The 23,475-nt window shown below is 41.5% G+C and overlaps 1 protein-coding gene across 1 annotated transcript; it reads left to right on the top strand.

The window, feature by feature from the left end:
- Positions 1-19,930: 19,930 nt before the first annotated feature.
- On the top strand, positions 19,931-21,316 carry LOC101674685 (UPF0472 protein C16orf72). Its single transcript, XM_013046389.2, has one exon. The coding sequence runs from the start codon at positions 20,110-20,112 to the stop codon at positions 20,965-20,967; it is 858 nt and encodes a 285-aa protein (XP_012901843.1). The 5' UTR covers positions 19,931-20,109; the 3' UTR covers positions 20,968-21,316.
- Positions 21,317-23,475: the final 2,159 nt, after the last annotated feature.

The following is a 23,475-nucleotide window of genomic DNA, read 5'->3' as shown; positions in this document are numbered from 1 at the left end:
AAACTTGAAATGATGAGCAAGTCAGGTGCTTTGGAAGCAGGAACAGACCAAGATTTTGTGCGAGATTTCCCACTTCCTAGTTGTGGACTCTTGGGCGAATCCCCAGATCTCTCTTCATCTCTGCTTCGTCACCTGTAAAATGCAGATAGTAATGGCATCTATCTCATAGGGTGGTTGGAAGGATTAAATGAAGTAATGTTTGGCACATGCTTGGTATGTAATGATTAGGTGTTGACCCCGATCCACAAAACCTCTAAGGTAGCTGACCTGCAGGATAAAGGACAGAGCAACAGTGCCTTATCTGAAATCACAGAGCCAAAAGCATATTCCATAAAGGGAAAAATTTATAAATTGGACCTCATCAAAATCAGAACATTTGTTCTGCAAAAAACAAAACCTAAGCAAAGAGGATGAAAAGACAGTCTACAGTCTGGGAGAAAACATTTGCAAACTATGTATCTGACAAAGGACTAGGAATTCACGAGAGAGTAAAAGCATGTATTCAATCAGAAATTGGAGAGAAGACATAGCAAGGATGTGGAGAAAAGGGGACATTTGTGTTCTGCTGGTGGGAATGTAAAGTGGTGAAGCCACTGTGGAAAACAGTACAGAGACTCCTCAAAAAATTAGAAATAGAAATAAATACCAACTTTCCGGGAAGATGGCAGAGTAGGAGGATGCTAGGCTCACCTTGTCCCATGGAAACACCTAGATAGCCCCCACATTAGTGTAAATAACCCAGAAAATGACCCAAAGACAGGCAGAACAGACTCTCCAAGGCTAAATATTGAGAAGATGCCACATTGAAGAGGGTAGAAAGGGCGGAGGCATTGTTGGCAGCCAAGCTGACAATGCAGAATGTCCATGGGAAGGAGGGACTTGGAAGGCACAGAGAAGGGAGAGGCACCCCATACAGGCACCCCAGACAGGCACCCCAGACACAGGTGACCCATACTGGGATGGGAAGACAAATCCCCATAACATTTGGCTTTTAAAACCAGAGGGGCCTAACCTCAACAAATTCTTACATCAGTGGGGCTGAACAGCTGGACCTTTAAAAATCAGTGGTCTCATTTCTAGGAGAGCTAGAGGAATACGAATAAGAAACTGAGACCCTCCTCTTAAAGAGACAGAAAAACAGGCAGCACTGCTGAGATACAGCATAGAAGCAGCAGTTTGAAAAATGACTTAGGGTATACAGGAAAGAGGCTTTTTTTTTTAAGATTTTATTCATTAACTTGAGAGAGAGAGAACACAAGCTAGTGGCAGAGAAGAGGGAGAAGCAGGCCCCCCACTGAACGAGAAGCCCAATGCAGGGCTTGATCCCTGGACCCTGGGATCATGACCTGAGCTGAAGGCAGATGCTTAACCAACTGAGCCACCCAGGCATCCCGGAAAGAGATTTATTTACTTATTTCAGAGCATGTTCTGGAGGAGCAGGGATCATTCGAAGACTTATCCAGAAAAGCAAAGCTGGAGGCATCACAATTCCAGACTTCAAGTTATATTATCAAGCTATAGTGATCAAAACAGTATTTTATTGACACCAAAATAGACATACAGATCAATGGAACAGGCTAGAAAATCCAGAAATAAACCCACAATTATATGATGAGTTAATCTTTGACAAAGCAGGAAAGAATATCCAGTGGGAAAAAGACAGTCTCTTCAACAAATGGTGTGGGGAAATGTGGTCAGCAACATGCAAAAGAATGAAAGTGGACCACTTTCTTACACCAGACACAAAAATAAACTCAAAATGGATTAAGGACCTAAATGTAAGACCTGAAATTATACAAATTCTGGAAGAGAGAACAGGCAGTAATTTCTCTGACATTGACTGTAGGAACATTTTTCTAAATGTGTCTCCTGAGGCTAAGGAAAGTAAAGCAAAAATAAACTATTAGGACAAATAAAGAGCTTCTGCATAGCAAGAGAACAATCAACAAAACTAAAGGGCAACCTATAGAATGGGAAAGGAATTTACAAATGACATCTCTGATAAAGGTTTATATTCAGAATATATAAAGAACTTACACAACTCAGCACCAAAAAAATAAATAATCCAATTAAAAATGGGCAGAAGACCTAAACAGACATTCGTCCAAAGAAGACATCCAGTTGGCCAACAGACCCATGGGAAAATGCTCAACACCTCTCATCATCAGGGAAATGCAAATCAAATTATGATGAGATATCACCTCACACCTGTCAGAATGGCCAAAATCAAAAACACAAGAAACATCAAATATTGGCAAGGTTGTAGAGAAGAAAAAGGAACCCTCTTGTACTGTTGGTGGGAATGCAAACTGGTGTAGCCACTGTGGAAAACAATATGGAGGGTCCTCAAAAAGTTAAAAATACCATTACCATATTATCTAATTATTGTACCACTGGGTACTTACCCAAAAGATATAAAACACTAATTCAAAGGGATATGTGCACCCCTATGTTTAGAGCAACATTATTTACAATAGCCAAATTGTGGAAGTGGCCCAGTTGTCCATCCATAGATGAATGGATAAAGAAGCAGTGGTATCGATATATACAATGGAATATGACTGAGCCACAAAAAAGAATGAAACTTTGGCGTTTGCAATGACATGGCCAGAGCTAGAAAGTATTATGCTATGGGAAATCCACCATGGAATATGACCCAGCAATGATCCGAGTGAACTACTGATACATGGAGCAATCTGCCTGACTCGCCAGATGATGATTCTAAGTGAAAAGAGCCAATCCCAAAAGGTTAATACTCTATGATTTTATTTATATAATATTCTTGTAATGACAAAATCCTAGAAATAGCAAAAGATTAGTGGTTTCTAGGAATTAGGAATGAGGTCTGGGACCTGGGAGGGGGTGTGTGCATGGGATTGTAGAAGGGCATCCGGAGGGATTCATGTAGTATCTTGACTGTGGTGGTAGCTCCATGAACCTGCATACATGATAAAATTATATGGAACTGGATACACACACACACACACACACACACACACACGTGAATACAAGTAAAAATGCCAGTAGATGGTACTAATATCAATATGTTGGTTGTACTATAGTTCCTAAGATGTTACCCTCGGGGGAGCCTGGGCATAGGGTACATGACATATCTCTGTACAATACCTCACATCTGCATGAGTACCCATAGTGACCTCAATAACGATTTCAATAAAAAAGATACTGTAAACAGTGACATATAAACTTAATTATAAAACCAAATCTGAAAGAAAAAAAAGAAATGAGAGAGGACCTATGTGTTGGGCAGGCAAGTGGGAGAGCTCTCAGGCCACCTCGGGTCTTCCGGCAATTACTGCCCAGAGGACCACGTAAAGAAGCCGGGCCTTGTGCTAAGTGCTCACATGAATTTATTTGATCCTCATCAGAGCGCCATCGCTGACTTTCAAAACCAAGCCTTCTGGTGCCCAGATGCCTTTACCCTGGCCTATTATGAGGTGTTCTGCTTGCCCTCTAGGTCTTTAGCTGATATCTAGTTCTTCCTAGAGCAGCTGAGAGGTCCTTGGGATTGGGCTTTGAACATCCCTTCCTCTCAAGCTTCTGCCACCTGTGGTCCAGGATTGCTGGCCAGTTTGAAGTGGCCCAAGTATGACTCTGCATGGATCCCGGGCTCCCTCCACATATAACATCTTGTGACCCCACAGCACGGCAGGGATCCTGAGTAATGATAGTTGACATCTGTGGCACATTTACTAGGTGCTAGACGCTCTGCTCAACTGTGTCAAAGGGCCACTGTCATCTCGTTTCATCCCAATGAGCGTCCTGTGAAATTGGTAGGATTTCCACCCCCCTTTTTCTGATAAAAGAGACCAAAGTGAATTTGCTCAAGTGCACAGGGCCGGTTAGTGGGGGGCAGTGGTTTGCTCCCAGGTCTGGCTGATGCAACAGCACTTGGCGGTCTGTCTAGGGCCTAGATAGGAGTCCATAAACACATGCTAGATGAATGAAAGTCCACTCAGTAAAAAGCCTGTCCTGTGGCAGTGCTGGCAGATCTCAAGACAAATGTCCTGAAATTAGGTAGCAAACTAGTCAGGTGGGGTAATGGGCATGATCTCAGCTTATGCTTCAAAGGTTCATCTCAAAGAAAGCACCAAGGAAAGAGCTGTTGACGTCTGTTGAGCACATGCCGTGCACCTAGTACTGGGCCAGGTACACTTGGAGGTACATATCAAGGATGAATGAGATAGGATCCCCTGTTTAGGAAACACTAAGAGTTGTTGATGTCTATTGAGCACATGCTGTGCCTAACCTAGTACTGGCCTAGGCACACTTGGGGATACATATCAAGGATGAATGAGATAGGGTCCCCTGTTTAGGAAACACTCAGTGTTGTTAGGGAGGTCAGCGTCAGTTGCAAACTTCATGGCGTGTATCTGCTGTTTCCATCTCATGGGTCCCCACTTTTTCCCACCTTCTTGCTTCTGATTGTAATCTTGGCCATGCCTAGTGTGCGTTTCCACGACCTACTGAGTCAGTCTCTGGGGGTGGGCCCCCAAATCTGTTTTAATGGGCCCTCCAAGTAATTACGATACACATTCACATTTGAGAGCCACTGGTATATATGAAGGGCCTAGGATGTAGCCGCTACTTCATAAAAAATGTCAAAATGCTTATGTGGAATGGTTCTGATACTTTGTAGAACTGACTAGTGAAGAAATTGTAGCTCCTGAAAGGGGTGATGTGGACCTCGCTCCAGTTTGCTCAGGACCCTCCTAGATTTAGCACTCAAACTTTCACATCCTGGAAACCCCCTTAGGCCCAGACCGCTAATACACACCCTTGTTTTTCCCAATGTTGCCAGCTGTCATTTTTGTCCCGATTTTCTAGATGGGGAAACTATGACAGAGAGAGGTCATAGAGTCAAGAAAAAGGGGGTAGTGTCAGGACTCAAATATGGAACAAATCTCTTAACAAATTTCTAGAAGTGGAATTGCTATGTCAAAGAGTATGTACGTGAAAAATTTCTAACTCTGTTGCTGAATTATTGTCTCAGTAGCAGAGCACATATTTTTATATACTGTTGTGTGTTTGTGTATATATTAACACAAGGTATGTATGACAACAGTATATAGAAATATATGCTTTCCCCATAAATCCACCAACTGGGCCTTGTGAACCTGTTTAATCTTTACCAATCTGATAAGCAGTCCTCGTGTTATTTTTGGTTGTATATCTTTTGACTTTGTCTAGTGTGCTTAGTTGGACAGCAGGGCCAGGTGTAATTTGAGACAGGAAATTGAATGGGGCTCTCATGGCTTAGTGTGAACTTCACTGCAGTAAAATCCCGATACACTTCAGAAGCTTCTGGGGGCGCCATCCAAGATGCAATATGTAAAAGCCTTGTGAGGATGAATGTCCCATCTCATTGGTCCCAAGCTGACACCTGTATTGGAGAGACCACTTTGTGAAGAAACTTGCTGGACTTCTCAGAGCCTCCAGTGGTGTCTTCCTCTTCCAGGTCCTGGTTACCCTCTTGGGGGTAGGCTGTCTAAGGTGTAAGCTCAGTAGGTTGCCTACAAGGACAACATGTGGGGGTTTAGGCCACCAGCTCTATCCCTCAAAGAAGTGGTAGACAGGAACATTTGAGCTGTGACAGCACTAGGAGAGGGCAAAGGAATGCAGAAGCATGAGGTTGGGGGGAGGTATATGAATGTTATACATGTTAAAGACCATGCTAATAAGTAAAATAATAGAAACGGTATTCCTGGGTAGAGTCCACAAAGATTTTGTGACTGAGTTGTGGGGAACAGAGGTGGAAGAAAAAAGGGAAAGGGAAATTAGGAGTTTAAATACATAATGCTTAGATTCTGAAGGAAGGAAGAAAGCCTTGAGATAGACTGGGGGGTGGGGGAGGAATAGTTTCAGTTGGCTAACGCTTAGAAGAAAGGAAAGTGCCATATGGCATCCTCCAAGGAAATAGTTTGCATGGCTTGTGGATTCCTTGTACCCTGAATGTGGTAGCTTTCTTTCTTGTTCTTTTTTTCTTTCTTTTTTTTTTTGCTTTCTGATATTATTGCCCACTTGGCAGATTTCCCCCAAGTTGACTCTGGGCAACGAGCTTGGACAGACCCTTTGGTGAAGAGAAAACCTAAAATTGTCACATTTTTAGAAAACTTTCAACTCTATTGAGCTGCAATTTATATACAATAAGATTTACCCATTTTAAGTGTATCATTGAGTGAATCTTAGTAATTATTAGAAAGTCATGTACCCACCATCATAATCAAGTTACAGAAGAGTTCCATGACCCTAAGGAAATTCCTTATGCCCATATATACTCTTTCAAGATTCCTGGTCTTAGGCGTGCACTGATTGGCTTTCTGTCACTGTGCTCTTTTGTGTTTGAGTGTTTTACTTGGCAAAATATTTTTTGAGATTCACCCACCTTGTTGGGTCTGTTGGTGTTTTTTTTTTTAATTACATAGTTCATCTCTTTATTAGTTGATGCGCATTTGAATTTTTTCCAGTTTGGGACTATTATGAATAATGTTGCAATGAACTTTTGAATGTATGTCTTTTCTGGATATAAATGCATGTTTAATTTTTTTATTTATATACATTTATTGTGTGTATGTATTATTATATTTATTTTAAAATAGGATGTGTGTGTGTGTGTGTGTGTATACACATGTAATCTTGTCATACTTTTTGGTTACAAAAATACTAGTTATGAAAACACATACTAGTTACAACCACTTTGGATTCCTACCAGCAATTTCTGTGAGAGATCCTATGCTCCACATCTTAGCCAAGATGTGGTATTATTAATCTCTTTAACATTAGCCATTTGAGTAGGTGTATAGTGATGCGTCATCGTGGTTCTAATTCACATTTTCCTTATGACTAATGATAGTGAGTATCTTTTCATGTGCTTGTTGGCCATTCACATACTTTTTTTGTTAAGTGTTTGCTTCAACATGTTGCCAATTTTTAATTGGATTACTTGTCTTTTTATTGAGTAATAGGAGATTTTTTTTATTATGTTCAGTTAGCCAACATATAGTACATCATTAGTTTTTGATGTAGTGTTCAACAACTCAGCTGTGTATAACTCCCAGTGCTCATCACAACACATGCCCTCCTTAATACCCATCACTCGCCTACCCCCTCCCTCCAGTTTCCTCCCTTCTGTAACCCTCAGTTTGGTTCCCGGAGTCCAGAGTCTCTCATGGTTTGTTTCCCTCCCTGATTTCTTCCCATTCAGTTTTCCTTCCCTTCCCCGGTCATTCCTCTGTGGTATTCCTTATGTTCCACACATAAGTGAAACCATATGATAATTGTCTTTCTCTGACTGACTTATTTTATTCAGCATAATCTCCTCTAGTCCCATCCATGTCAGTATAAATGGGGTATTCATCCTTTCTGACGGCTGAGTAATATTCCATTGTATATATGGACCACATCTTCTTTATCCATTCATCTGTTGAAGGACATCTTGGCTCCTTCCACAGTTTGGCTACCATGGACATTGCTGTTATGAACATTGAGGTGCATGTGACCCTACCTTTCACTACGTCTGTATCTTTGGGGTAAATACCTAGTAGTACAATTGCTGGGTGGTAGGGTAGCTCTATTTTGAACATTTTGAGGAACCTCCATACTGTTTTCCAGAGTAATAGGAGATATTTATATATTCTGGATACATGTCAGATCTTTATCTATATCTGTATCTATATGGTGCAAGTGTTTTTTCTTCCCATCTCTGGCTTGCCTTTTTGTTTTCTTAATGCTAACTTTTGAATAGCAGAAGTTTTAAATATTTCTTGTGATTATTTATTTATTTATTTTTAAACATTTATTTGAGAGAGAGAGAGAGAGAGAGCATGAGCAATGGGAGGGGCAGAGGGAGAGGGAGAGAGAGATCCCCAGTAGACTCACCACTGTGTGCAGAGCCTGATGTGGGGCTTGATCCTATGACCTTGAGGTCATGACCTGAGCCAAAATCAAGAGTTGGCCACTCAACTGACTGAGCCACCCAGGCTCCCCTTATTTATTTATTTTTGAGTAAATACTAGCCCCCATGTGGGGCTCAAACTTACGACTCCAACATCAAGAGTTGCATGCTTTACCAACTGAGCTAGCCAAAAATTTTAAATTTTAACAAAGCCCAATTTATCAATTTTTATCTTTTATGGTTTATATTTTTGTGTCCTAAATAATCTTTGCCTACTGTAAAGTCTCAAATTTTTCTCTTATGTTTTCTTCTAGAAGTTTCGTACTTTGGGTTTGTACATTTAGGTTTTTGTATGAACCATTCTGAGTTAGTGGTTTTTGCCTGATATAAGGTTGAGGTTGATTTTTTCCCCCAAATGAGTATTGAGTTCAGCACTCCTCATTTCAAAAACTGTTCTTGTTTTTTATTTCCTTTTGTTTTTCTTGTATTTTCTCTCTGTACTTGTACTTTAATGAGCTACAGGTCTGTTGTCTCCATCTGTTAACAACCCTCCGGACCTACATTGTTAAGTGAAAATGCTATCGTTGCTTGAGAAATCGTTCTTCACTGTAAGAAATATCAGCAATTACATTTAACCATGGTAATGGTGAAGTTTTGTGGGCGGGAATTCATGCTACCATATTCTCTATGGTCTGTTAGCGCCTTGGAACTTTAGAAAGATTTTTTAAAAATCTGAGGTTTAAGTAATAGAATTTGAAGGATGGTGAAAAGTCTCTATCAGTTCCAGGACATGAGGTTCTAGACTCCAAGTAAGCACTTGAGTGAGGTCTCTGTAGCTCGACAGAGCAGAATAGGAAAAAAACCCCCCAAAACAAAACTGCACATATGATTTGGGATTTAAGCTGTCCTGAGGGGCAGGTGCCTGGCGGGCTCGGTTGGTGGAGCATGTGACTCTTGATCTCCGGGTTGTGGCTTCAAGCACCATGTTGGGTGTAAAGATCAATTAAAAATAACATCTTTTTTTAAAAAAAGTAAGTTTTCCTGAGGGAACAGGTAAAAGATATTTGATGGGTGCTTTATTTTTTCTTTTCTTTTCTATTTTCTTTGAGATTTTAGTTATTTGTGGCGGGGGGATGAGAGAGAGAATATGTGTGAGTGCGGGCAAGGAGCAGAGCGGGAGGGAGAGGGACAAGCAGACTCTGCACTGAGTCAAGCCCCATGCAGGGCTTGATCTCATGACCCTGAGATCACGATCCGAGCCGAAACCAAGAGTTGGATGTATAACGAACTGAGCCACCCAGGTGCCCTGGTGCTTTAATTTTTCTTAGGGAAGAGAGGACAGATTTAGAAAAAAATATCATAAGGTTTATTTTTCAAATATGATGGTAAATTTGGTACATTTTCAAATACTGTGGATGTTATCCAGTGGTCTGATTCCAAATTCTTGGAATCAAGATTCTAATATTATATTGGTCTGATTACAAATTCTTAAGTATTCATTGACTGTAAACATGCTTCTTTGCACACACACAAACCACATGTTCACAGAGAGCCACAGTCAAACTCATCATTCTTACCCCATTTGCTGCAAAAGATGGTAAACAGCCAACTATCCCGTAAGAGGGGACTGCCTCAATAAGTTATAGTTATGGTACAGTCAGTGGTCATATAATAGAATATGATGCAGATAGCAAATAGATTGTACTAATATAAAAATTACCTATAAACATATGTATGCATTAAATGCTTGTATGTACCTCTGGATCCACTGAAATAAAAGCAGATATAAAGCTTTTGGTACAAAGGGGGTCACTATGGTGTTATTTGTAATGATAAATATCAAAGTATAGTAATAAAAGTGTCCACAAATGGGAGGCTCATTAAATAAGCATGGGGATATCCTGCTGATGTTAAAGAGAATGAAGTAGAGGGGCGTCTGGGTGGCTTAGTTGGTTAAGCATCAAACTCTTTGATTTTGGCTCAGGTCGTGATCTCAGGGTCATGAGATTTGGCCCTGCGCTGGGCTCTGTGCTCCGCCCAGAGTCTGCTTGTCCCTCTCCCTCTGCTCCTCCCCCTGCTTGCTTTCTCACTCTCTTTCTAAAATAAATGAATAGATAAAATCTTCAAAATAATAAAAAAAAGAATGAAGTAGATCTACACGTTATGATTGGAATAATCTCCAAAAAGTATGAATATGTGAAAACAAGAAGTAGGGAACAAGATAATGTGAAAATTATGCACCTAGGTGTATGTGTGTGTTGCATAATCTGAAAGGATATATTAAAAATGTTAACAAATGATTGATTTCGGCAAGGAAGATATAGGGTCTAGAATTGAGGGAGACTTACTTTTCAGTATATATCCTTTTTTTCTATTTGCATTTTGTAACCATGTGTGCATCTCACTTTTTCAAATGAAAAATGCCTTCTTCTTCATCATCTATTACCTAAAATTGAGATCTATTTTTATACTGTGTCAGAAGCTTATTTGGAAGATGGAAATTAATCATTTTCCTATCTTTGACTCTAACCATGCTGCTAACCTTCCACCAATCTTCTGATTCTTCATTTGAGGGAGGACAGTTTGGACAGGAGAAGGGAGCAGAGGGCAAGAAGCCGAGTATAGAGTTAGGAATAGCATCCTAGGGTGACTTGGAAGTTAAGGATATGTGAAAATTAATAAAAGGAAATCTCACCAAAATGCACTTGGGAGGCCAGAAGGGGGAGCTCCCAGGCCCTACCATTGGTGGTCAAATGCAGACCCAACAGGAAGAGAAATGACCTTTCCAGTGGATACTCCTTTAGCTCCAATTTTACTACCCGGGCAGGAGGTAGAAAGGTTTTCTCCTCTCCCAGCAGCAGCAGCCCAGCCAATAAGAAACTGTCACAACTCAGCCAATGAAAAGCCACTATACTTTGAACTACCAGTTTGCTCCAGTGGACTTTTTGTTTATAACAGCCTTCCCAGCTACCCCCTTTTCTCAACAAGAGAGCTTTCTTCTTTGTTCTCTGGACTCGTCTTGGTTTTGCAGTAGCTTGCATGTCCCAAATCACAGTTCTCTGCTATTCCTGAATAAACCCATTTTTGCTGGTACAATAACTGACAGCTTTATTTTTAAGGTGAATAGATACTACAAGTAGATAGAGTGCACCTAGCAATTCCAGACTAATAGGCAACATGCTAAGCCATTCATCCTCACCTGTCTTTGAAGACCCCCAAGAGTATTGGGTGTAATTTAGCTTGGTGGTTATTGAACCTAGCCTTAATCAGAATTATCTGGGGTGCTTTAAAATATCCAGTTTTTTAAATCATAGATATAACCCGCATACAGTTTTTCAAAAATTGAACAGTATAGAAGAGAAAGAAAAGTTTCATGTTTAATGGCTAGTTTCCGGTCTCCAGAGGTAACCACTTTATTTCTAGTTTTGAGTTTTTCTGATGATTAATACCATTAGTCTAAATAATATGCTTTTATTTCTGTTTCTTATTTTATCAATTTTAGAAAGGATTTTTTGACTTTCAAGAAAGGTGATTTAGCATACTTATGCTACCACCTTTACCTACTTCTGATTGTCCCCAAATTTTATTAGTTATATTTTTACGATATTCAGGGCATTTTGGGGGTTACTTCTATAATGTTGAATCCTATACTTTAATATTTATTGTTGGATACATTAATTCTAGACAAAAGTATCAGAGATACTTTCCCACACTCTCCCTCCTCCCACTGCTTCTGACTACTGTCACCTGTAATATTCTGTATACATTATTAAGCTTGTAACAGTTACTGCATAGGTTCTCATCTAAGCCCCACCACTTGTTACCTATGTAATCTTAGGTAAATTATTGAATGTCTCTGTGCCATCAGTTTCGTCAAATGTTAACTGGAGATGATATAGGAGTATCTACTTCATAGGGTTGCTGTAAGACTAAATTTTACTTAAATTGAAACAAATACTTCAAAGTACTTAATGTAGTATGTGGTACACAGTAAGTGCTTTTTAAGTGTTAAGCTAGAACATAGAACAGCAAAAGTCAAAGTAAAATGAGATCTATTTTACAATTCAGATTAAATCCTTAGCATGGTATATCTATAGCTTGATTTAAAAAATGAGCTAAAATGCAAAAGACATGAAAAGACATTTCACCAAGGAGGACTTATAGGTGGCAAATAGGCATATGAAAATATGTTCAATATTACTAGTTACTGCAGAAATGAATGAAAACCACAATGAGATATCAGTATATATCTATCGGAAGAGCTAAAATTAGTGAGAATAACAAATGCTGGTGAAACTTGATCATTCATACGTTGCTGGTGGAAATGCCAAATGGTACAGCCACTCTGGAAAAAGAGTTTGGCAATTTCTTTAAAAAAATTAAAGATGCAAGCACTGTACAACCTAGCAATTGTACTGCTGGGAGAAATGAAGTTTGAAGTTCACACAAGGGGCACCTGGGTGGCTCAGTGGGTTAAGCCTCTGCCTTCGGCTCAGATCATGATCTCAGGGTCCTGGGATCGAGCCCCGCATCAAGCCCCACATCAGGCTCTCTGCTCAGCAGGGAGCCTGCTTCCCCCCCCCCCTCTGCCTACTTGTGATCTCTCTCTGTGTCGAATAAATAAATAAATAATCTTTTTTAAAAAAAATGAAGTTCACACAAAAATACGTATGCAAGTATTCTGAGTGGCTTTATTAGTAATAGCTTTATTCATAAACTGGAAACAACCCAGATGTCCTTTGACAGGTGAATGGCTAAACAAAGTGTGGTACAGCCATGTGAAGAATTACTGCTCAGCAATAAAAAGGCAGGAACTATTGATGTAGGCGACAACCTGGTTAGATCTCCAGAGAATTTTGTTGAGAGGAAAAAGCCAATCCCAAAAGGTTGAAGACTGTCTGATCATATTAATGTTATTTGCATATATTCTTAGAATCGTAAAATTATAGAAATTGAACTGTTTATTGGTCACCGTGGATTAAGGAGGGGAAGAGACGGGAAGGAAGAGAGTGTGGCTATGAAAAGGAAAATAAGGGATCCTTGTGATGGAACTCTCCTGCATCTTGATTGTATCAATGTCAATATTCTGATTTTGATGTTGTTTTATACTTTTGCAAAATGCTCTTGGGAGAAACTGAGTAAAGGGTACACTGGATCTCTGTACTGTTTCTCACAACTGCCTGTGAACTTTACTTCAAAATAAAAAGTTTAACTAAAGTACCGAACAAACAGCTTTCCCAATATTAACTCCATGTAAATATTATTCACAGCAGGATCAAGTAATGTGTTTGGACCTACAGGGAAAATAAATGTAATCATAGGGCTGTAAGAAAGTGCTGCTGGTAGGAGAACATTTCAAATGTCAAAGCCAAATGGATTATCTTTTCTTATGCTCCTTCAATGGCTCAAATGATGCCACATTTTAACATGCTTCCTATTAGAACTAGAATCATCATACAGCTTTTTGTTCTCAGAGTTCGTAATTGTATTCCATTGTCAATCAAAAGCACACAAAAATAGCTTCTGGTTTCTTAGTGATATAGGGCGATTATAGAATTTGCATCCATCTTAAGGATATTCTTCACTGAACCCTTTGACTTCTTGTTCTAATTACGACCTAATGCTTTCTTGGTCAGCTTAGCAGTTGTCATCTTTGGATTCCTTTAATGCTTTAAAATACAAATTCCCAGGCACCATCGCAGACCGATTTAATTGGAGTTTCTTTGGGTGAGGTGTGTCTGGGCTATGTGTATTTTTTAAAAACTACCCCACCAGGCGATTTTGCTGATCCGATTTGAGAATTCATCTAGCTAATCCTGAGAGTCCTATAACTGATATTAGTAAGAGTAACAATAGACACTGTTTTCTGAGGATTTGCTATGGGCATTGTTTTAAGAGTCAATGCATGGTCCTACTTAATCTTTACACAAACCTACGAAATAGGTACTATTATTATCATCCCTGTTTTAGGGAAAACTCAGTATCAGAGAAGTTAAATCATACCACTTTTCAAGCTCCAGAGCCAGGTTGAGAACCCAGGTTTCTCTGGCAAGAAATTGGATTTTAACCAACAAACTATGTTAATTTTAAAATGGATAGACTCAAGAGCCCCATGGGAAACATCTAGAGGTAAAATAAGTTGGTGTTGGAGCACAGGTAAAAGGACTGTGTATTGTCAACTAATTGTACAGCTGAAACCTGGCATCTTTTTTTTTTAAGATTTTATTTATTTATTTGACAGAGAGAGATCATAGGTGGGCAGAGAGGCAGGCAGAGAGAGAGGAGGAAGCAGGCTCCCTGCTGAGCAGAGAGCCCGATGTGGGACTCAATCCCAGGACCCTGAAATCATGACCTGAGCCGAAGGCAGCAGCTTAACCCACTGAGCCACCCAGGTGCCCCTGAAACCTGGCATCTTTTAATCAGTTAGTTCAGCAAGGTCATTCTTGTGAGATACCGTAAGTATGAATAAGGGACCATGGTTCAAATTGGAAGCCTTTTAGCAATTTCTTTTTGATTCTGATTATTTTGGATGGTATAGAAACAATTCACAAACCCTATCGATAAGCATCTTAAACGTTTTCCCATGTAAGCATCTTTAACAAAAGTTGTATCTGTGAGTTATCTGTGACTTTCTCCTCACATTGTCTCTGGCTCGCATAGATGGATAATTGGAGTTAGCTGTACTAACTTGTCAGCATTTGCAATAGAATACCTAATTAAGTAGTTAGGAGAAGTAAGAATAGCCTCCAAATGGCTTGATCACTTGATAGCTAATACTGGAATCATATATTTGCCCACTGTGGAGAGGGACTCTTAACTTTTACAGATACCAGATATGACTCAAATCCATTCACATTTCAGAAGCATGCCCTAGTAGCTCTTAATATTCTGATATGGACCAATCTCCAAGATCTCTCATGTTAAAAAAACAAAATAGTGTATGTAGTATGCCACTATTTAGATAAAAAAGTGGGGGCACGTATTAGTATTGGGTGATCGATACAGTAAATTCTCTGAAAGGATACAGAAGAAAACAAAAGAAACATGCTCTAGTAATGGGCACAAAAATAATGTTTAAAATCTAAATTTAAATGTTAACAGAATGTGGAAAATCACTACACACACACATAATAGAATAGTGAATTTTGTGCTACATTAGACCACTGTATGCTTTCATACTGTATTGGTTGTTTTTCTTCTGTAATTTAAAAACCCAAACCAACTCCGCTAATTAAGCTCTCCCTGGCCAAGAGCTCACTTGGATCCCTGACAGTCCCTAGTTAAAGCTTAGTTTGTAGTTTTTGACAGCAAACCAAGACCCTCTTGTTTGCTTCAGAAAAACTGGCTGGTTTTAGTCCCTGGCATTATTTTGGCGGTACCCCCATTCCAACAAGTCACCAATCCTCTTGACCATGACTTAGAATTGTGCCAGAATTTTCTTGGTGGTTTTTTTTGTTTGTTTGTTTTTTTGAGACAGGTAGCAGGAGTAGTAGTAGTGATGACATGATTGTTAGCTTGGTTTTAAAATTTGTGACAAATTATCTTGGACACAGGAATAAGGTGGTATATTGAGATGATAAAGCAAGAGCAAAGGCAACTCAATCAAATTTACTTGAACAGGTGGTTTTGGCATTTATCTTAATTCTTTTATTTATTACTCCTTAATTACTCCATAACTCAGAAGGTTAAAACCACCACAGGCAAATGACATTTTATGAAATGAATTGTTTAAAATGTACTTTTTGTGATAAGGGCACTTGATGTGAATAGTATTTAGTTTTTTTTTTTTTAACAATTTTACTTATTTTTGTTGACATGTTTGGAAATAGGTAAAAAGTCTGAGTGAGAAAATTTCAGTACTTTTATTACTCCATGCACCTCATCTCTCTTTATGTGACTCCTTACCAGAAAAGAAATGGCCTCAGAATTTCTACCTGCCTGATATTACGTTTGTAAAAGTCTTATAGTACTTTGATTTCCTAAGTGTATTACCCAAAGGCACTGATTTTTATAACCCACTCCCCTTAAGGAGCCCAAAACTAACCTCACAGGGAAACCACAAACCTTGAAAAAAAATTAGAAATATTCCTTATCTCCCCTCTGTGGTCTCCTGGTGTCACTTAACCAAAACTCCTCAGTCTGTGACCTTGAGAAACCTAGAGGCGAAGTAGGAGGAGTAGAGTATTGAAGGTTATCTGGTCCATCACCTCCCAAAAAGGGGAGAAAAATTCATCATAACAGGTAAGTGTTTTTATACTTATGGCAGATGGTGATTGAAGCAAAGGCAATTCAAAAAGGGAGACACGAGAAAGCAATAATTTTGAACGTTTGACATTTGTTTTGAAACTACCTTACTACCCTATACCCTTTACCATCTGTCTGTTATCCCTCCCAACACCCACCTCTGTCTTCCCACAGGGCTCCATTGTCTGCAGTTCCTGTTTCTCAGGGGCGGAGCTGTGGGAGGCAGCCATGGGTGCCATAATAGGCACCTGCGGCCAGCACAATGGGCTGTGGGTGCTTGTGGGAGAGACAGATTGATGTATTGTGCATGGGGGAGGAGGGCTGTCACTTGAATCCATGTGAACCCAGGCTTTAGGGGCAAGGGAGATTGACAGCTTTTGTAGGTTGCATTTCTTTTTCAAAGCTTGGCTTTAATAGACAGTAAGTTTGGGGCCCCAGGCTTTCACTCCCATAATTCTAACAGGGCAATCACGAGCATTCAGCATTTCTTTTTACCCCCCTTGTTACGCATTAAATGATTTCAGTAAAGGAATGTGCAGCATTAATTAGAATTTGTTAGCAGATACCAAGGGGAAAAGTTTCTTCACAACAACTATAGGAGGTGTCATTTGTACAAAGACTTTTTTGTTTTCTTTCCCCATTACATTATCACTGCAATATGTAAGGTAGTGATTCTTTTCATTTAAATTAAGTGGAAAGCTACTAAATCTTGTTTTATTCTCCAAAAAGAATAAGGTCCTTAACACTTATCTTTTAACTTCTTTCATTTCCTAAGGTTGGTGTTTACTTTTGCTTTCAGTACGACCCATTTACTGATCTGTGTGGTTGTGTATCCAGTTCTGTGTACCATTTAGCTCTTACAATTACAGGCAGCGCACTACTGATATATAAGGATTGTTTCAGGTGAAAATAGCTACCAATAATACTGAAAATCATTGACACACGGGGGCCCTTTTTGGTAATGGTGCACTGAGAAATGTCAAACAATTAGATTCCCCTCGGTTTGTGTCCTAACTTATTTTCTAAAACGATTTTTCTCTAGTTGATATTTAACCTTAGCTATGACATCAAATTTATGGAAGAATGAGGCAGCAGCCAAGGAATATTTTTTCCCATAGAAAACTCATTCCTAAACCATGGCAGTACAGTATTTTTAAACATCAAAATCCTCCCCACCCCACCTCAAACACACACAGAGAGCATCATTTCCTAGTTAAAATGGTCTTAGGGTTTTTTTGGCTTTATATTGTTTCTATTTTGTATTCTGATTTTTTATTCCTGACGTTTTAGACTTTTATGGGAACAAAATTAATCTCAGAGGAGATCTTGTAAATGTACTCTTTGCCACCCAAAGAACTGAGAAAACATTAAAAATGTTGGCCATGATTTTTCTACCATCTCTCCCATATAAAATCATTTTCTCTATGGAGGGAATTGGAGGCTAATTGAATTAGAATTTTTCCCCATTCATTGTTTTATTTAAATGTGTTAAGGGCAATAGTGAAAAATATTAGAAGTCTACCATTATTTCTCAGAAAGAACATATTCCCACACACTTGTCTGGCTCTGTCTATTATAATAATTTGGTGCAATGGTTTTAAAAGTAGTGGGGTGATAATAATTAGGGTGTGCGACACAGAAATTTCAATGCTGGATTCAACATTTCACCATGCAGGGCATGAAAATTGCCGACTGGGGCTAGTCAGTTCTAAGTACTAATTAACTAATTAATCAGGTGCTGAGACCAACTGAATGGAGGATACCAGCCAGACAACTCAAGCCCAAGCAGAGGGTTGTGCTCTTTCAAAGACAGTGCCGTCTTTCTTCTTGGTTTTTAACCCAATCAAAAATGAGGGGAGAAAATAGGATATCGTGTCCTACTGTCAGTCATTTCAGCCCAAGCTTTTTACGTAGAGAAAATAAACTAAAAACATGTGCCTCTGATAATAACTGTGAGGCACTGTGTGCAGAGCAGCCCCCAAAGCTCTGGCAAACTCAGTATCTCCTTGGCCATGAACTATTTCAGGGCTGGTGTATGTGGGTGTGTGGGGGAGGAAGGGGATCTGCTTTCTTGGAGTTTTCTACAATATATTTTTTTTTAACACTGGAGAATGAGAAATGTATTTCTCCTTTTGGGCTGATCTTAGGTCTTTTGCCCCATCCCTCGTTTATGTAAATGAGAAGAGTCCAATTACACATATGGAAAAAGGGTTTAATGAATCGTGAAAAAGCCTGGTTTGCAGAGAAAGGGCACAATCCCCTTTCTTCTTCTTCTTCTCTTTTAGATTTAACTTAGAAACATGTATTTCTTTTAAGGAAGATGATAAAGCTTAATGATTAGATCATTTTATTTTATATACTAATTTTCATGTTTGGGAATTATTAAACAGATTTTGTTAGAAGATTTCGCTTCCTTTATTTTTGTAAGGCTTTACAGAGACCTGGCTAGTATTGTCTACAACCAAAACTGTGAAATTCTAACTTTTCCCCTAAATTTAAAAAACTATTACATGTTAGTTCCTCCCATTTTTTATGTTATTCTTAGCTCAGTGATAATGTTTCTTCTCTTAACACAGTTTGCTCTGGAACTGTCTGCACTGAAAAAGAAGTGCATCATGACAGGAGAGGAGGGTTGTTGTTGAACCCAAGGAAAAGACTAGTATCACATAGGTTTAGCTTAATTTTGGTATTATTATGATGTTTTGCCTAGCTATAATTTTTAGGGTGTTGAATTAGGTAAGCTTTTTTTTTTTTTTTTCCTTTCCTAAAGACAGTGAATTTTTACACTAGAGCGAAGAATAATACCGTGTTTGGGATTTCATTTTCCTATTTTCTCTCCCCTTACTTCTTCATCTTGGAATTTTCAGTAGTCGAGGGGAGATCACAGAGAACCCCCAACCCATTTTTTTTTTAAAGACAAAAACCTTGCAAGGATACTGAGGGGAAAAAATCATTACCATGTCTGACATGACTCTTAGATTTGATAAGTATGCAACTAGCCTAGAAGAGGTGATTTGCAGAGACAGCAGGAAAGTTCTAAATCACGGCTGTAAGAGCTTTCCAGAGACTTAATCCGGCCACCTCATTTGGCACTTGGGGAAACTGAGGCCCAGGAAACGTGGTGGGGGGAGGGAGGAAGGGGACAGAGTTATAGGATTTTTTTTTCCTCTACAAAATACTGCGACGCTCGGCGGAAAACACTTTTCTTGGGTACCTACTGTGTAGAGGGCATTGCTGGGATTCAGACTGCCTGCCTCTTCGCGGGGGGCAAGCTCCTTCCACGCTACCCACCCCACACTCCCCCCACACCCCCACCCCCGGCCTTCCCGGATCGGCGCCCTGGATGTGATCGACACCATGAAGTTGCCCCATAATCCTCTCTGGCAACATAGGATGTAAAATTTGATCAGCTCATTGGATGAAGCCGACAAGTCTCAAAAAATGTGTGAAAAGAGGGCCAAGTGGTAGGCAAGCGCCGCGTTGAGGCAGCGCTCCAGCCGGGCCCCCTCCGAGTTCTTGGTGCGGCAGCCGCGGCGGAGCGGGGGGGCTGGGGCCGAGCCGCGGGACCGTGGCTGGAGCGGCGGCGGCGGCGGCGGCGGCGGCTGCGGGGAGGCCGCGGCGCCGTGGGGGGGCCCTAGGAGCGGACGGCGGGGCCGGAAGGGGGCAGCAAGGCGGCGCCGGCGGCTGCGGAGTTATCTCCGCGGCGTAGCTGGGGGCCGGGCCGGGCGGGGCGGGGCGGGGCGTGCACCAGGGCCGCGGGCGGCGCGCGCCGGAACAGTTGGCCTCAGGGCCCCGCCGCCCGCGCGACCGCCCGCCGGCGCACGCGGAGGAGGCGGCGGCGGCCGCAGAAGGAGGAGGGGAGCGCGGAGCAGGAGGTGAGGTGGAGGTGGAGGAGCAAGAGTAGGCGGAGGAGGAGGCGGCGGTGGAGGAGACGAGCGGCCAGGAGGAGGAGGATGGAGGAGCAGCCGAAGGAGGGCGAGGCCGAGGTGGCGGAGCACTGGTTTTCCAAGTGGGAACGCCAGTGCCTGGCCGAGGCCGAGCAGGGGGAGCAGCTGCCCCCCGAGCTGCAGGAGGAGGCGGCCGCGGAGGCAGCGGGGCTCAAGAGCGAGCGGCAGAGGCTGTGGCACCTCTTCCAGATCTCTGCCACCGCCGTGGCCCAGCTCTACAAGGATGCCGGGTGCCAACAGCCAGATCTGTCCATCTGGGACCCCTTCCAGAACGCGGCCATGGCCGTGACCAGTCTCTACAAAGAGAGCGGGGATGCCCACCAACGAAGTTTTGACCTGGGCGTCCAGGTCGGCTACCAGCGTCGCATCAGAGATGTCCTGGAGTGGGTGAAGAAGGGCCGGAGCACCATTCTCCGCGAAGACCTGATCAGCTTCCTGTGTGGCAAGGTGCCCCCCGCACCTCCACCGTCGCGCACCCCCAGGACGCCGCCGAAGCTGTCTGTCGCGGCCTCCGGCCAGGCCGCAGCCACCGGGGCCGGATCGTCCGTAGACGTCGACCTGCAGCCCTTCCATGAGGCCATCGCCCTGCATGGCCTCAGTGGTGCCATGGCGAGCATCAGCGTGAGATCTGGCGCCCCTGGCTCCCCGCCTCAAGCCAGCGGCGGGGCCACCAATGGCGTCCCCACCAGTAGCCCTGGAGGTGGGCGCCGAAAAAGTAGCTTCCTGGAGGACGACTTGAACCCCTTCAACTCAGAAGAACCGGCCCTCCGCCTGGACAGTGGGGGGACCCGCAAGCGCACCTCGGCCCAGTGCGGGGATAGTGTCACAGACTCCCCCACCCACAAGCGCAACCGAATGGTCTGAACCTCGCCGTTGGCCACCAGCTGCCATGTTACTTGAGAGCTAACTTGACCTTCCACGTGCTTGTCGAAAAGGATGCTCGCGACCATCGTTTTCTTCTCAAAGTTAAAGATTTCTATCAAGTTTGCCATACAGAAACTTTTAAAGTATTCTAGAAGAGGCCTCGTATGACTCGGACTTTCCCGAAAATGTAATTCTAGCAGAGAACAAGTATTATGTAGTAGTTAGCAAGATCAGCAAAAGCAGAAGTATCCAGTCAAAAGCGGGAGCCTGGTTTATCTTGTTCACAGTTAATATTCCTTAGCACTTAGCACAGTTGCTGGTGCTCAATAAATGTTTGTTGAATGAAAAATGTGACCTTATTTAAAATTCTTAAAGGGGAAAGACGAACAGGTGTTTACTTGGTTATAGGATACATTTATCCTCTATTATTTGGTTATTTGCTTTAACCATTTTTTGCCAGTTCAGTTACATTTTGTCAAAATGTGAAACTTGACATCTTGGTGAAATCTGGAATTTTCTATTTTTGCTCCACTTTACCATGCACCTAACTTGTACAAAGTGTGCAAGTAATACATATTAGGATGTAAGGTGTTTTTTTCTTTATATAGTTGGTTATTATGGTGATTATGTGATGGTGTGAAGGGCTGCTATAATGGTTGGGCAGGTAATACTTGATATTGAGTCCATTCAGTGCTCTTTAGGAAAATTAAGCCAACAGTGGAGATCCTGAGATCAAAGATGGTGGTCCTGGTGGCGCAGTGGTGCTCCTTTAACTGAGGAATGTAAAAGGTTCCTTTTCCTGAGGTTATATCTTTTTGGTGATCTCTGTTTTGAATTGGAAGACAGACTAGTCAGAATGAACTGGATTTTATTTAAGGATACAGCATGATATAACTAAAAGGGCATGAACTTTGTATTAAAAAAGGACCAGCAGGAAAATCCCAGTCCCACAGCTTCACTGCATGATTTTGGGGAAATCACTTAAGGTCTCTTGACCTCAGTTTTTCATCTGTAAAATGGAACTTTGTGTCTCCTAAAGTAGTCACGAGGATAAGATGATGTCCATAATTTAAGTATCGAGTCCAGTGCTTAAACACATAAGGGTGCTCAATAAATGTTCTCTCTTCTCTGTAAGTAAAGGTCAGCAAAACATTAAAATCCATTGTATTTTAGAAAAAGCAGGAAAACAGATCCATTTAGAAATCAGAAAGTAGAGTCTCTGTGTTTGAACAGGAAACTGAGAGTTGAAACTAGCCTAAATAGCCTAGGTCTTGTATTACAAGTGTGTTCAACTCATGAACACTCACGATAGTCACCGTGCATACTAGGGCAGCCTTGGAGTTCCTGAAATTGCCCGAGCGGTACATCTTACCGCTGGAGTTGTGAAAGATCTGCATCCTCTGGCCTGAAAAAAATATGAGAAGGGGGATAAGAATGGAAAGGATTTGGAAATGAAAGTCTTAGGGACACCTAAAAGGCCAAAGTGGTTCTGGATAGGGGTGGGTGAGGCAGAGGAGGTGGAATAGTTATGGAAGGGTTGGGAGGAAGTTCAAACATACCGATCTCCCTCAGGCTCTTCTAAAACAAGCGTATAAAATATTGTAGATAGATGAGTAATACCTTGACTTTTAGGTTCATATTAGAAAGTTGTTTCTGGTTTCATTAGCGTGGTCTTTGGAGTAGATTTGTAATCAACTAATGTGTTAAAATAATACAGAAAAATAAAGTGAATTCCCAGATAGAATAAAAACTTCCTGTTGAGGCAGTCTGCCCATACTTACTGAGGAACTGTGCTATGTCCTGAGAAGGGATGTTAAACAAACCAAAAACGGTCTTTATCCTTGAGCAGCACATCCTGCTTGGAAGGTAAGTTAATGTAGTGAAAAAAAGCACTTCTAATTGTAGGAAAAGCACCTAAGGACTGTGCGAAAGAATTCAGAGGACAAAGGTCATCCTTGCCAAGAGGGTCCCAGCTTCTAGAGGAGTAGCATTTGAACTGGGCTCAGAAAAATGTGTAGAAAGAGAAGGCACAGGGGATACCAGCAGGAGAAGACTATCGGACCAAGTCTGAGAAGGAGAGAAAGGGTATTCAGGGCATCACAGGAGCCAGGGAGGGGAGGCAGAGGCCAAAGTATATTTGAAGGTCTCAAATGCCTGGCACAGCCCTCTAGATTCTATCCTAGGGCAGGAGATGATACCGCCCCTTTCAGGAAGATAGCAGGGTGCCTGGATGTCCCGCAGGGATGTCCCCATAGGCTGTTCTTAATGGGGACTTTGCCTTTTGGTTAATCAGGCTTGTGGAGATGTTTACCTCGACAGGACGTCCTCTGGAAAGCCTTTGCCTCCTCATACCCTCCCACACCTCAAACCGTACGTGGTAGGAGACACCTCTAGGGTGTATTCTGCACTGCTTCTGGAGGACTGAGAAAGCCTTTAATTCCAGCTGCAGAATCTCTTGGAGGGCTAGTACGGAAGAAACAAAATCCTTGTGCCTTCCTTTCTGTCATT

The sequence above is a fragment of the Mustela putorius genome, unplaced genomic scaffold, assembly GCF_011764305.1.
Source record: "Mustela putorius furo isolate JIRA1106 unplaced genomic scaffold, ASM1176430v1.1 tig00003899_pilon_pilon_pilon, whole genome shotgun sequence".
In the NCBI taxonomy this organism is placed as follows: domain Eukaryota; kingdom Metazoa; phylum Chordata; class Mammalia; order Carnivora; family Mustelidae; genus Mustela; species Mustela putorius.
This window is presented reverse-complemented; position numbering and strand designations above follow the sequence as displayed.